This window comes from Calliphora vicina, chromosome 4, assembly GCF_958450345.1.
Source record: "Calliphora vicina chromosome 4, idCalVici1.1, whole genome shotgun sequence".
Classification (NCBI taxonomy): domain Eukaryota; kingdom Metazoa; phylum Arthropoda; class Insecta; order Diptera; family Calliphoridae; genus Calliphora; species Calliphora vicina.
In genome coordinates this window covers 38,787,835-38,804,654 of record NC_088783.1, presented here as the reverse complement: position 1 = coordinate 38,804,654, position 16,820 = coordinate 38,787,835, and the positions used below count along the sequence as shown (strand labels likewise).

Genomic DNA, 16,820 nt, shown 5'->3' with positions numbered 1-16,820 from the left:
CGAAAGTGTAGGAAAAACAACAGAAAGCAAAAATGAATGACATGTCAAAAACAGCTGATGTAAAAACTTGGCAGTACTTTTTAGAAATGTACTAAAAAATGGCGGAAGTGATAAATTTTGCAAAATTAAGACCGTTAGAATTAATGTAACGGCAATTTTTCGAAATGGTTTGCAACAATTTATTTATAATTTCTTTTTCCCAAATATTTCAGTTCACAAAAGGATTTTTAGTTTATTCCGTATCAAAAAAAAAAAACTTTTTCTCGCAGTTAGTTTCAGATTAAAGAACAAAAGTGTTGGTAAATTTTCGTTTTAGTTAAGTTTTCGAAAATTTTAAAAACTTGCAAAGCAAAAATATTCAAGAGTTACATTATTTCGAAAATTATAATTATGTATAAAATACATATATAAAACATACTTTCTATCGAGCGTTTTCAAAAACGAATATATATTCTTGAAATTGATGTTCTGAAAGACCCGTTTTACATTAGGCAATTTAGTTGCGCAAGTCTGTTTTTCATTTTGAATAATAAAAATGAAAGAACAAACCAACTAGCCGAATACAAGCAAATTTGTACTCAAATTTTAAACATTTTCTTCTTCTTAATCCGTCCTTACCTCTGATATCTACAAAAATTGCGCAAGAGACGTGCGCTACTAATTGCCTATTGTAACACGTTTGTTTACTCGATAGTAAAACGAGTAAATATGTGGTTTCGATTTACAGAATTCCAAAATATGTAAATTCATTTTAAAACATAAACGTTACTTGGATTCAGTTTACAAAAAAGAGGTTTAGTTTATAATTTGTAATATTTTTGTTATATTTAATTAAATTAATATTAATACTTTAAAATATAGCTATTTTTTTGTAATTTATTCGAAACAACAAAATCTAACGATAATTTAGGTTAAACGACGTTTAAATCTCTTTTTAAACTATTTAATTTTTGACGTGTGTTTTTTGCAACTCTAATCCTTGATTACTACTCTTTTTCAGTTTTCCTTTTATTAGTCATTTCTTTATTTTAAAGTAACAAGTGCATCGATTTGCTTCGTTGAAAAAAATTATAAACTTGTTGTGCCATTTAAATAAATGTAATAAAAGTGTTAATAAATGTTTGTAGAGTAATAATATTTAGGAAAAAACCACAGGAATAAACGATTTTGTTATTAAAATTGCATTAAAAATAAGCAATCGTACGCTCACAATTACGTAATAGTTTAACATGCTCTCTCTGCATTTTTAGCTCTCTTCTTATTTTGCATTGTTTTGTTTATGTTTTTTGCGGTCATTGTCTTATTGGATTGCTAAATGCAACACGTGTGTGTAAAAATTTATAGAAAAGCTGTGATATAAAATGAAATGTGATAAAATAATTATTCTTAAATGTTTATGAACAAAATGTCTAAAATATTTTACTAAAGTAACAAGAAATATAATGAAGAAAATCGTTTTCGTGGCGGTAGTGAATTACTCGTAGTGTCGTAATGAAAGTGAGTACGGTTTGATTAAAGTGTATGTATAATTTAAGTCAAGACCCTGGTAAATTTACATATATGCGGCTAAACTCTTGCCAGTTAGCAAGGTAAGTCACTGTTTTTATAATTTCCAACAACGAAATAACATGTATTAGAGATTATTGATTACACACAAATCTTTTTTGGCCTCAAAATTGGAAAATTCTCAAATTTATTTAAATACGTATACAGCCCAATTATGAATAAAAATTCCCCGGGAGTTTTTTATCTTTTCCCATTTTTCCTATTGAAATTCAATGTTAAAAATAAGAAAAGGGAAAAAACAACGGGGAATTTTTCAGCTCAATCATTCATGAAAAAGTTTTTTCCCTTTTCCCATTTTTAACATTGAATTTGGAAAAATGGGAAAAGGGAAAAAACTCCCGCGGATTTTTCATTCATGATTGGGCTGTTTATTCATAAATGGGCTTTATCAGTATCTATCATACATCTTATTCTTAACAAAATGTTAATACATACTAACGTACTGCTAAATCTAGCATCTCGTTAGCACATAAATTTTTATATTGTAGCTACCTATGATCAATTAAAAAAAACTATTTATATTAGTGCAACTATTTATCTCTCTAATAAATCACTTATATTAGAATGTTACCTATCAAATACAAATTTCATTATCTTCTCATTGGGTCACTGTAGATGTAAACTACTTCCCTTTACTTTTTAAAAACTCTCATTAGGCCATTGTTTACTTTTGTTTTATATCTTTTTTTTAATTCAATGTGAAATATTTGTTAACGTTACGAAAATGGGGAATAATAACAGAAGGCAAAAAGAAAGTCATGACAAAAAACTGCAGTTAATAAAATTAATTTGGCAGCACTTTTTATTTGTACAGTAGTACCCAATCACCGGAAGTATGTACGTATTTTAAAACCTAAATTTTCTATAACTTTATATTTTAAAACGCTAAATTTTATAAAGTAATTATTTGTGGTTTCTTTTTTATAAAATTAGACCTCAAAATATGATTCTAGGTATTTACAGACGACCATACAGTATTTAATAGATTTCAAAATAAAATTAAAATCGTTTCGAAAATACTTTTCATGTTTTCTGCCAACTTTATTTGTATTTATAAATACAACCCGATACACATAGTTCAATCAGTTACCAGGTAGAATTTTCAATATTCATCCCTAAAACGTCAAACTATGTATTTAAAAACTTACCTTTTTTAATTAGTTATTGCGATATATTATACATTTTTGATGTTTTAATTGAAATTAGTACATATTTCTTTAAAAAACTATAGTTTTTCTATTTTTTTTATTTTTATTATTTTTTCAACAACCTAACTTATTGGCCATAATCGGTTATAATTTTTTTTTCAATTATTAATGAATTTATGTTTGAAATTATTTTTAGACATTTCCTTTTGATATTTTTTGTAATTTTCTTTTGTTTGATATTATAGGAAATGTATAATTGAGAACATTGTTTTTAATAACTGTACCTTGTTGGTTCTATTATGATACTTGAGTTTTTGACAAATATTAATACTCAGTATTGTCGTCTTTAAATGCCTTAAATAATAAAACAGTTTTGCGGTTCAAGTAAAAATTAAATTTTAATAACTGATAACTTCTCTATAAAAAAATAATTATGTCGTAATATTTTTATAGAAAATACAAATTATCGACAATTTTATATAGAAAGATAATGATTTCGATAACTTTTCTATAGAAAAAAAAATTATCGATAATTTCTTCTGTGTGAAATTAAAGTTATCGATAACTTTTCTAAATAAAATAAAAATTATCGATAATTTCTTCAATGAAAAATTAAAGTTGTCGATAACTTTTCTATAGAAAAGTAAAGCTAACGATAACTATTATATAGAGCATTAAGTCATCGATAACTTTTCTATTGAAAGTTCATGTTATCAATAACTTTTCTACTGAAAATTATATATAACTTGGCAAAAGAAAATAAAAGTTATTGATACAGATATTTCTCAAGAAAGTTTGTCAATAACTGTAATTATACCCTTCACCTTCGTGAGAAGGTTATATATAAGTTTGTCATTCCGTTTGTAATTTCTACATTTTTCATTTCCGAACCTATAAAGTATATACAAGGTGGCGCAAAAGTAATCCTCCTATCAGAAAATGCTATAAATTTTGCGATTGGCCCCTAATGTCAGTTATGTTTTGACATTTGTGTAGTAAACACATGCGAAATACACGTTAATAAACAATGTTACGCTACACAGCTCCAGAACGCGGAATATTGTTGACTATTTATTTGACCAATAATCGGTCGGTGACTTTGGCACAACGTGAATTTCGTCGCAGATGAGTGATGAGCCCATTTTCATCTTAGCGGGTACGTAAATAAGCAAAATTTACGCTTCTGGGGCACTGAAAATCCTCGTGTAACCCACGAAGGAGGAGTCATCGGACATTTTTCTTCGAAGACGTCGCGGGCCAAACGGTTACTGTGAATGGTGAGCGCTACAGAGCAATGATCAACGAGTTCTTTTTGCCGCAACTTGATGAATTGGGATTTGAAAACATGTGGTTCCAACAGGACGGTGCAACGGCACACACTGCACGTGCCACAACCGATATTCTGAAGGATGCATTTCCCGGGCTCCTAATCTCCCGTTTTGGCGATTTGCACTTGACCGCTCCAGACTTCTTTTTGTGGGGCTTTTTGAAGTCGCGGGTTTATGTCAGCAAGCCTCAGACTCTTGCAGCTCTTAAAGACAATATCCGTCAAGAATGTGAGGACCTATCGCCGGAAGTTTTGGCCAAAGTGATGGAAAATGCCATAAAAAGGGCTCAAATGACAATCAACTGTGGCGGCGGCCATTTACATGACATCATATTCTCGACTTGATGTAAAAAAAACTAAAAGACCAAATAAAAATAATCCACAAGAAGAATCAAAGTTTTTCAAGTTTACTTTTGCGCCACCTTGTATATTCTGGATCTTTATAGATTGCGGAGTCGATTAAGCCATGTCCGTCTGTCTGTTGGAATCAACTTTCCGAAGCCCCCAAATAACTTCCATACACGATTCATACATCAATATCTCTAGAAAATCGGTTATCAAATGGCTGAGATATAAGGAAAAAACCAGGGGGGTAATTACAGCAGTCGAACGCGATCGAATACTTATTCGAATGTGCGAGGTTTTTTTTATTTTTGGGATTCTCTTATTCGAAATCGAATAAAATGTGTAGAAAACTATAATGATTGTGCTCGATAACGAACGAGTTTTTACTCGAACGCTAATAAGCTTTCGAAATTTATTTCGATTACGAGTGCGAGAATTTGCCCCCAGGACAACCTAGATTTTTGACCTATGTCTGGATTACTAAGTCAATAATATAGACAATATGGATATCAAATGATAGATATTTCATAGACCAAAGACCTACAATGGGTCAGAATAGGAAAAAATATTTTTTAACCCGATTTTTTTACACGATTTATTTTTGTTAAATATTAAAAAAAAAAAATTAAAAAACAACTTTGGCAAAAAAAAAATTTGTTTACCTAAAAATATTTAAAATTTTTATATTCGGCACAGCCGAATATACATATGTAGCTCTCTTACTTGTTTTATATAGGAAAGTTATCGATAGCTCTACTTTTCTATAGACAAATTACCAACATCTTCAAATTTCTCAAGAAAGTTTTTCAATAACTGTAATTTCTTATAGAAAAATTATCAATAACTTCAATATTCTATGTAAAATTATCGATAACAATACTTTTCTATAGAAAAATTATCGATAAATTTTAAATTTTTTAGAATGTTATCAGTAAATTTTCTATAGAAAATAAAAAATGAAATTAAAGTTATCGATAATTTTTTCTATGGAAAATTAAAGTTATCGATAATTTTTTCTATGTAAAATTAAGGTTATCGATAACTTTTCTTAGACTATAAAAGTTATCGATAATTTTCTTATCTTTAAAAAATTCTACAGATCTTGTTTTTTTAAAGCAAATTTTTTTAATTTTGAGGTCATATTTTTCGGTTTCCCTGGTCATTTGTTTATTTCAATGTAACAAGTGGATGTTAAATTGTTCTATTTGTGTCAACATGAAGTAAACATTAAATATGTTTTACTATTTAAATACATATTTACGTGGATGTGATAAATGTGTAACCAAATTATTATTATACGAATGTAATATATGTAAAAGAACATATTTATGAAAAATTATTTATTACAAAAACATCAAAAAGGAGATTCTAATGATGTTTGACAAGAAACGCCATTATGAATTTATTTAATTGCTAATTATTGCTCTCTTACATGCCCTGCTCTCTTCCACTCTTTGCTTATGTTAATGTATTGTATTTGATTATTGTATTTCCGTAACGAAAACTCAACACGTGTGTGCAAATATAGATTAGATAATTCAACCTCAAATCGGTTGAAACATTTTAAATTCTAAAAAAATCTATGTAAAAAGTAAATGAAAACATATAAAGCCATTCCATTATCTTTATAAAATAGTAAGGCCCATGTATAAAATTATGTTTACGAAATTAATTCTAAAAATACATTTATGTAAAATTGTGTTTGCGCTAGTTGCTGATAACTGGCACTCACGTAATAAATAATGGAGGAGAGCTTTGATAAAAGTGAACTTTTCAAAAATTCTGAAGTACACACTCGTGTTTGTATTGCCTAAACTCAAGGTAAATAAGAATGTTAAATAATTTTGTTTAATAGCAAATAAAGTTTTCTTATAAAAATAAGAAATATAATTATTTACATAATTCTAAACGCTAGATTTTTTCGAAATGAAGTTGAGGCCAATTGGAATACAGATTTTGTTGGGAATCCTATTATTTTGAATAAATTATTGAAATAAAACATCAAATATATTTTTTGTATGTGGTTACATGAGTTTTTAAAAATTTATTTGTTTTTATTATTATTTTTTCATGTTATTATTGTTGTTATTTAATTTATATGATTTTGAATTTTTTTGTTTTGCTTTTATGACAAAATTATTAAGAATAATTATCGATTAAATTATTTGATTAAATAAGTATGTATACATTTGATTAAATATGTATAATATATGTATAATATAATGTTTAATTAATTTATTAATTTAAATGGATGAAAATGAATGATTGAAATTCAAATTTTGAAATTGAATACGAGTATGAGTATGAATGATATTTTTTAAATATACACAAATAATGATTGCTCGCTCGTTTGGTTGGCATTTTAAAAAGAAGAAAAAAACATGATTTTTTTTTTGTATTCGATACATGATTTTTAAAGTATTTATTCGATTATATTTAATATTAAATAATTAAACTAGAATATGAGACAGCAGAAATAATATTACAACGAGAAAAGAACGAGTAAAGAAACAATTGTAGGCAAGACAGTATAAAAGAAATATAAAAATAACAAATAAAAGTAATAAAAACAAAAAATAATACAACTTATATTTAAAAATGTTAATGTTAAAATTAAAATTTAATATTTTTTTGTACAATTAAAAAAAAGAAGACAACTTTAAGGAAACAAAACTAACAATCGAAACAGTCTTTATACAAAGCATAAACTTTAAAGAATTTTGCAAAATTAAACATTTTTTTAAACGCGAATTTCTGAAACTGAAAAAATAATATACAAAAAAGTTTTAAGAGTTTTGTTTAGAAATTATTTATTATTATTTATGTTCGTTTTGACTTCGGGTTTGTTTTTGGGTTTTTTTTAATATTTTTCAAATATTAATGATATTTTTGTTTAAATTTTTGTTAGATTTTAGACTTATGGAAAAAAAATTTACAGTGTTCATCTCGGAACTTTAGAGAAATTGGATTCTTTCATTTCTATACGAAATAATTTTGTTTTTCTGGTTAAAACTTATTTTAAATACTGTTTTTTAGTACAACTTAAACTTAAAAAGTCTTACAGATCTACAAAAAATTTAGCAAATTTGAGCAAACGCTTTGTTAACTTAAAATTAAGACAAACATTTCTGGAAATTCTAAAGAAGATCTTTAGTTTTATTTTCATTATTATTTTTGTGTTTAATTAAGTCATGTATTTTATGGTTGAAAAGAATTACTAATTAAAATTTGGTTGTGTGGCAGTGGGCCAAGCAATTTTGGCATCAATACGTTTGTAGGCCAGCATGCAATGTTTGCCTTTGGTGGCCAATCTTATGTCCTGGGGACATTCAATCTCATTAAGCAGGGTTTCCTCGCCATCGACCAACTTGAATAGGGCATAGTCTTGGGGATTGGTGATGCGGGCTTTGTGGGCAATAATGCGGCATACTTCACGGGTGGTGGTATGAGGTCTAACGGGCAGGGTGCGGGTTTGTAAAGAACCATTGCATTCATCGGGTATAATGACTCTCAAAACAGAAGAGCAGGCTGGCAAGGAAGAAGAACGCCACTGTAAATAAAATAAAAATATAGAAATTAATAAAAAATTCTCTTTGTTTTCATTGCTATTTTTAAAACTTACATCCAATGATCCCGAACCACTTTCGTTTTCCGAAGCCATAAAACTTTTCAAAACATGCACCGCACTACACAGTGCCGTTAAGTAGTAGCCCGGCTCTCCATTCAACAGAGTGGGTTGCAATAAACCCCACATGAATTCAGCTTCTATTTCTGCTCCCACAAAACCACATTTAGCTACAACATACACTAAAATGGGCAAGAAATCATCTGCTCCCAACTGTTGTCCCCTGGGACAGCCAGTAGCATCAAATATCGTTGATATAACACACAAAAATAATTCCAATTTTTCCAGTGGCAATTCAGCTTCTTGCAGGCGTAATAATAAATTTGATATGATTTGCAATGAGGTGGAAGAGGGTGGGGTCACTGTGGTTCTTATACCAAAATCAGCCGCCGAACGACCACAGGCATATTTAACGTTTTGAGCCAACAGCTGGATATCTTCCGATCGCGTGTAGTAGTCCACAAACATGCCATACAAATGTTCTCGTAGTGGCAGCACAACCAATTGATGCATCACAGTCTCTAGAATGGCATCCAAATTCAAAAATTCATCCGACTTTAGTCTGGATCGAGCAGTTTCGACTTCTTGATGGAATTTGCCTTCGCCATGTTTGACCAAATAGTTTTTCATGCCGTTCATAAATTGTCGCATATTGCGCATGACCACCTGGGGTGCAGCTTCGCGAGATTCTTTTGTACATGAAATGAAATTTTCAATGTTGCGGGCAAAAGTAGTACATTGATCGGCGGCCAATTGGAGAGTGTAGGATCGTACGGTGTCTCCGGGACCGCCATTGCAGATATTAACTTTATTTCGTGGATGACCTAAAAGCAGAAAAACAAATTTTATTAATTAATTAAGAAGATTCTTCAAAATACATATTACTAAATTATTATTTAATGGAAAGAATATGGGACACAAGTTTTAAAGATTTTAAAAGGTTTCTGTTAGATCAGATTGATTTTGAACTGCCTGTCATCTTAAACTTACACTTGACATTATTCCACATTAACGTTAACATCCGTTTTAAAATCTCCATACAACATTTACGCACACAAAATGTGTCCTCTTCCGCTGTAAAACCTTCACCCACATAACGTTTGTACAGACGTTTGTCTTCGGCGCTGGCAAAACCAAATCCTTTTATTTCCTCAATATGACTAATGTTTAAAAGGATGTTTCCATTATCATCGAGTCGAAAAAACTGCTTGATATCGTAATGATCACAGCTATTGATGGGATGGCAGTAATCGCCAGTCTCTTTGATGAGATCCTTAATGGATGAACCGGGCGTTTTGTCCCTGGCCGGGCATTTGCCAATGGCTCCCATTATGGAACTAGCTAAAGCTTCAGTCTTAAGTTGCGAACGATCTATGGCACAGTCTTTAATAATACCTATGGTATAGGTGGACGGATCGATAAGGGTTTCTTGCAACAGTTCCTCCCTTAAACGTCTACGTTTCTTTTGTAAGTTGGGCGAACATGGATGCGAAGATGTTGGTGTTATGTAGAGGCTACTAGATGATGACGATGTCTTCATTGGTGGCAGTAAACCAACTTCAATTTTATCAGCAAAGAATATTTCAGTCAGTGAACGTTTATACGAACGTTTTCTGCTTTTCTTTGAGCTTTTCTTCATCTCGTTATCATCACATGATTCATGTAAAACGGTCTGTGTTATTGCCGGCTCGTTTGAAGTGCTTGCTTCCGCTTGCTGCTGTTGTGCTTTCATTTGCAGCAGCTCATCATCAAAGTCAGCCGAAAAGAAATTATCCATCATCCTTGAGGGATTCTCTACAATCTCCCATTCGGACATGATTTGCAAGAACACGGCCTCTTCTTTATAATTCCGCACATGATCGGGATCTTGAAAGAATATTTCGGGATCAACGATTTCGATGTTGTGGCATGAGGCCACTGTTAATACTTTGGTTGTCTGTGAATTGCAGTCATTTGAGTTTGGCAGTGGCAAACTTTGCGATTTACTTAAATTGCTGGGTGAAGTCTTCTTGACCCGTTTGTGTTTTTGCTGTCTATGAGGGTTCTCGTGGTTTGCAGGCAACGACTTTTTGAACCAATTCATGATTGATGTGATAGCGGTTTTTACCGGATAATACAAATTGCCGAAAACGAAAGTTTCTCATGAGCACACGCGCCCCCTATGCAAAAATTCAAATCAAGACGAACGTATCGTCTACCGTTTAAAATACTTGTACGGCCAATGTTTAAGTGATATTCAAAAACTATTTAAATGAACAAAATTACGTAAACTTAAATCAAATATTTAAATACGCGTTGTTAAACGTTCTTATTATTTCTTTACATTAATGTAGTGTTTACACTACACTTTATTTCTTAAATAATTATTCGGATTCGATGTTATCTATACGACGACGAGTAGTAAACTGCTTGAATATTCCAAAGAACATAATGGTTTATATTAAACGGAGACACAAGGTTTTCTCACTACGCTCCCTCTCTCTTATGCTCTCTATTTACAACGTTATCAATAGTGTAACGGTAGTTTAGCTGTTTGGCTTCTCTGTTTACAATATTATTTACATTAGTGATCACTCTCTAGCACTTTCTGGCTCTCATTGTTTGGGTGTGTGTGTGTTTTATTTCGTGTGATAAAATGATAACGCCTGCGTATTACATGCTCTCTTTTAGGTGGTGGTAATTTTATGACATTGATTATGATCATAGCATTTGAGACTTATGGCAGCCAGGTACTAGATGGCACGCGTTTTATGCTATACTAACTAAGGAGATTAGTTGATTTGAAGTACAGTTGTGCAAATATTTGTATTTATGAGTTTACAACAGTCGAAAAGCATAGAAAATATAAAAGTATCGATTACCTGTTATAATCCTAGCACTACATTCTCAGAAATCTTAGGCTTAAGATTATAAACTCTATTGTTAAACATACTTTAACTAAGCTGGACTTTGTTCAATTCTACAAAAGGCTAATAAAATCTAGGTTAAAAGGAAATTGCAAGTGCATGATTCAAACTTAGTCAGCACTAAATTATTATATCAGCAATGAGAAACAAGTGCATACAAGGGAAACTACAAAAAATGTATCTTAATTTCTTATAAACTATACAACATTTATGTATTTACTTGAACTTTTATTTTCTATGCCTATAAACTACTTAGTTAGGCTCTTTCTCTCCTACAGATCTATTGTTAACTGATCAGTTTTTGAGATTACTTAAGTTCGGAACAAACTACACAGCTTATTCAATCGATTCAAATTATTGCATCAGCAATTTTTGTACTCACTAATCCATTATGAAAAGTAAAGTTCGTTCGTTAAATCGAGGTTATTAGAGACAAGGATTTGTAAAAAAACTAAAACGTAATTTAGTTTTTATATGGAAACAGTAAAAAAGATCGTTGCTAAAAGGAGAGTTTCCTTTGTTCGCTGGAAAAACCTTTATTACTAAAAAATGTGGCTTGGAAGCTATTATAAGAAGTTAAAAAGTCAAATTTCAAATCATAAAAAATGTTATTGGTTTTAAGGAATAACCCGGAAGTAGTAAAAAATCATAATGTAATGTACTACGTTTCGTAATAACTATGTATGTTTCCAAATGTAATAATGATTTTCAAACATAAATTGTTTATATTTATTTTAAAAATCCTATTGTGTTTATTTTTAGCGTCTTGAGTTTGGGTTTGTTTACATACAATGTTTCTATTTGTAATAATGTATGATGTCCGTTTGGTTTTTCCTGATAATACGCGCTTTGTACCCTTTTATTTTCTTTCGTCATACATTTCATATTATTATTTTAATAAATAATTTTCATTCATTGTTTATTTGCCTTCAGAGTTTTATGTTCTATTTTTAAAACATTCTATGCAAATATTTACGGATGATGATAACTCCACATACGTACGACTCAATTGCTTATTTTTCAAGTAGCATCGTTTACTAACATAAACATAAACAAATTTACTATACATTTTTCATTATTTGATTTGATTTTCAAAGATCTTTTTTGTGTTTTGTAGCAGTTGATTTCCTTATGGAGGCGCCGCTCTCTTGTTGGCTGGCGTGCGCTTGTCTTTTCTCGAGAGGTCAAATGTCTAGCATTTGGAAGCGTGACAGTATTTTTCATATCAGTTTTTATATTTTTTACAAATATTCTTGTTATAAGCTAGAATATGCAAAAGTATGGTGAACCTATCAAGCTGTTAAGAATCTCTGTTTAATGTTTTGACACTTATCGCTATTCTCATGAATACGATCTTCAATGTATGAATTCCGTTAGTCGATTTCTAAACTATTTTTAAATCGAATTACAGAGTAACACCCCTGATCGTTTATGCTTTACTGGAAATACTTGGATTTAAATTTCCCTGGCTTTTTTATAAACATATTTTCATAAAATTTCTGAAATTTGGTACGTTGGAGGTTTTAAGAATAATGTATTGGAAAATGGATAGGATTTATAAACGCGCGGTTCTTAAAAGCGCTGTTCAATAGCGAAAATATGACAATATTCGCTTATATATTCAAGTAACTATTGAGACTTTTCTCAACTTCCAAATTGTTCCAGGAATTATAATTTGTCGAGACATTCTAATTTTGAGCTCTTCGTAACTCCTTTGTTCTATCGACTTCGTAACTCCTTTGTTCTATCAGTCGATACAAAATGGATTGAAAATCAAGGATAGATCTAAATGTCTTGGAATCATCCTAAACAGGAGACTATCTTGGAAGCTCAATATCCAGAATTGGATAAATAAAGCATATGTTTTTACTAATTGGATTACAGGTCCGAAGGGTATCTATTAGATTTTCAAAGCTACAGTGAAACCTTATTTTAATGAATAACAGTTTGGTGACATGCTTCATTCATTCTGATAACAGGATCAAAACACTGTTTACCTTGTTAAACTGGTTGCTGGTGGATTCGATGGCGTTTGGCGTTACATTTGACTCTAAACTCTGCGTTGAGGATAAACGGTGGAGGTTCAAACTTTGATAAGGACTCAGGGCAATCCAAGATCTTGAAATACTATAATCTAATATTGGAATTCCTCTGTTGAATACCGAGACCTTTCCGAACAGGGACATGCAGCTGAGCGGAAAGGTCTCGCTGTTATGAGGGCGTATAATGTTTGCTCTTAAAGGGTGAATAGGGTTGGTGATAAATTCTTCATTGAAAACTATCGGATAAAAATCTCAGTTTAAATATCTTCAATCCCGCGTGAATCTAATTGAATTATCGCAAATCCAACTGGCTTATCGCATATTAGAGTTTCGATTCTGTATATTGGGATAATTTTGAAAGAAAGTACTGTGGCCAAATTACCGCATTCGAGATCGTATGAGCTATCGTATCGAAAAATGATTTCGAAAAAAATTCCCTTTTCTCATTTTTTCTATTCAAATTCTATGTTAAAATAAGTAAGAGAGCTATATTCGGCTGTGTTGAATCTATATACCCTTCGCCAAATTATACTTCAAAATCAAAATTTTAAATATTTTTAGGTAAACAAAAATTTTTTGCAGGTTTTTAATTTTTTGCAAAAAAAAAATTTGGAATTGTTTTTTAATTTTTTTTTTTTAAATTTAAATTTTTTTTTTATATTTAGCGAAAAAAAACTTCTGGTGAAAAAAATGGGATTAAATTTTTTTTTAATATTTAGCGAAAAAAACTTCTGGTGAAAAAAAAATGGGATTAAAATTTTTTTCGATTTTGACCCATTGTAGGTCCAACTTACTGTGGTTTTATACACGACATTGCAAAGGTCTTTGAAATATCTATCATTAGATATCTATATTGTCTATATTAATGACTTAGTAAACCAGATATAGGTACAAAATCTCAGCCATTTGTGGACCGATTTTGCAGATTTTAAATAGGAAACTTCTCGAAAGCATGTATGGCAGAATTGTTGAAGATTTGGATCCCGAAGATATCTGGGGTCTTCAGAAAATTGTTTTCAATAGACCGACGGACAGACAGACAGGCGGACATGGCTTAATAGACTCCGCTATCTATAACGATCCAGAATATATATACTTTGTGGGGTAATAGAAATTACAAACGGAATGACAAACTTATATATACCCTTCTCACGAAGGTGAAGGGTATAAAAACGAAAAGGGAAAAAACTCCCGTCGAATTTTTTTTCATAATTGGGCTGATAATCCCAATTTTACTCGATATCGAATGCGGTAATTTGGCCCCTGTATTTCATCGAAATATTATCTTCATGCTCAAATCAGATGTGCTTCAAAAGACGTTTTCTGTCATTCCATATTGGAATACTATACATCAGTGATATCTGGTTTTAACAAGATTGTGCCACAATTGATCTATCATTGAGAAATTGTCCGGTCGAATATCCACCTCGCTCAATAGATTTAATACCATTTTATTTCTTCTAAATCTGATAACGTCGTATGTTTATTGTCGACAAGCCAATAACTTAATTGGAATTCATGAATAATATTGAATCCAAAATTGGCAACGTACCGGTCAAAATATGTCGAACAGTGGTGGAAAATTGGCCCCAAAGAATAGATAGTTATAAGCGTGCTAGGGGTATTCATATAAAGATATCTAGTTCCATAGTTAAATTTAATCACTGTAGCCTGGCTTCTGCCGAGCACCAATTGTTCCCAACCTTGAAAAGATGGCTCTATAAAAAAGATATCTTATATTCATGTGGAACCGTACCTAATCGACAAGACGTTCTTTTTCCAAGGCTATGGAAACGTTATACTTATACGATCGTTCAAATATTGTTGAAGCTTACAAATGTTTTCAAATCGAGAAAACTATTTTTCAGGATAGGGAGAGATTATTCAATTCATGTAATACAAAATTCATATTCTAAAGTTTCGTATTCCATAAAACTAATCTAAATCTCAATAATGAAATTACTATAAATAACATGCTAGAATAATTATTCGACTAAAAGAAAGTTTAAACCAATTTAAAAAAACGATCGTCTCTTATTAACTATGCGGTTTGAGTCTTTAATACATGATTATAACTAAATGGTTTGCATACAGAATACAAGAAGATGAGAGGGGATTTAAAAAACATAATTTAGCGTAGCACACAATATTATTTAATTATTTCTATCTGAAATTTAAAATGTTTGCCAAATAGGGAAATAGTTTATATTATCTTCAAATCTATTATAGTGTTATAAGCACACACATGTTTTTTAAAATGTTTTAGATTAAAAACAATGGCATTTTTACATGGCAACGGTTTTGCCTCCGTCCATTGACTTTGTAAATATTCGTACATTCATAATTATTTAACTTGAATGTTATAATAAATTGCGAATGTTTCTAATCGTGTACCCTTGTAATACATTTTTATAGTTTTGTTTTTTTTATCTAATTAAGTAAATACAAATATTTGCTACAATTCAAATATAAATTTAAATAAAATTGGTGTTTAACTAGTGTGTTTAATTTCATATAATGACAACAAAGAACTTTAAACAAGATTTTAAGAAAACAAATTAATGAGACTATTAAAAGCCAAGACATCTATTAAGATATTAAAAGGAATAGCAGAAATAGCAGCTATAATTTGAAGTATGACATACAAACATTTGATCACGAATCATATATTCGTGATATAATGTCAAATTGATCGATTGTGAGTGAAATTTTAGCACAGAAATATAAAATTATTATAAATCTAGAGATTTATTATTAATAATGCAAAGCATCAACATGTTTTTTCTAGTTTAGGAAGGATTAGCAAAATAGATTTGGAGCAATTACTGATCATAGTATGATCTGAGTTTTGGTAAAATTTCTGAACCAATGAGCATAAATGTCGTATTTGGAAAAAATTCTAAAACCTCAGTTGCGTTTTGAATATGGGATTTAAAGAAATGGAAAAAGAATTACACGGACTCGGAAATGAGGAGATTTATTATTAATAATGCAAAGCACCAACATGTTCTTTCTATTGCAAAATAGATTTGGAGGAAGTACTGATGCTGTTTGATCATAGTATGATCTGAATTTCTGAATCAAAATTCTCAACCTTCAGTATTGTTTTGACCATCGAATTAAATGACAAAAGAATTCCAACAATTGAATCTTTCAAATAAAACTAAATCGGGGATTCTTTGAAAGTTCTTATTAAATGAGTATTTCATGCTGATAATGAAGCTTGACGTATGTTTATCAAATGTCTGTGTGATCGATACAGTCAGAAGCGATTCGATTGATGATAAAGAATTTCGAAAATCTTTTAACAGCTCTCTTTGGCACAATCCCTTAACAATAATTCGAACTACTGAACTAAAAGAGCGTACAAAATATTGAATTTTTTAATTTAGCTCAAATCAACGATCAAATCAATCGAAATAGTTGGTTCATGATCAGTGATCTCTCTCCCCATCTTTTATTGAATACTCTTTAAATAACTTGCATACATATATACATAAATCCTCCAAATGTAGACAAATCAAACAATATTCTAAGCATACAAGAATATTATTATAGAAGCTACAATACATAAAATAAAATTAGATTAAATATTTAAACCAAAACATCCATGTAAATGACTGTGTATGGTTTTCAGAGCAAATATACACAAACAGGCCAGACCAGGCAGCGGGCGGCAGCTGGCAGAATCATTTAGTCAAACAGTAAAAGTGCCTTTATCAAATACGAGTACAATAAAATAAAATAAAATGCGTGAAACTAGTTTGCAGCGGTTTAGTCATTGCAGAATTTCAATCTATGTGAACTTTATGGACCTAATTATAGTTTTGCCTTAACACACAAAACGTTTCTACAACGATA

General features: G+C 30.5%; 1 protein-coding gene across 7 annotated transcripts in view; it reads right to left on the bottom strand.

Annotated features, from left to right (window-relative positions):
* Positions 1-6,394: 6,394 nt before the first annotated feature.
* Positions 6,395-16,820, bottom strand: part of spri (sprint) — a 352,783-nt gene continuing 342,357 nt past the window's right edge. For 6 of the 7 annotated variants that reach the window (XM_065510259.1, XM_065510260.1, XM_065510263.1 and 3 more), the window contains 2 exons: positions 8,009-8,835; positions 6,395-7,936 (listed from right to left, as the gene is read on the bottom strand). In XM_065510259.1, the coding sequence (XP_065366331.1) occupies positions 7,604-7,936; positions 8,009-8,835 (1,160 nt within the window). In that variant the 3' untranslated portion in view covers positions 6,395-7,603. Of the gene's footprint in view, positions 7,937-8,008; positions 8,836-9,001; positions 10,424-16,820 lie in introns of those variants that run through there. The other variant, XM_065510265.1, reaches the window with a different exon arrangement.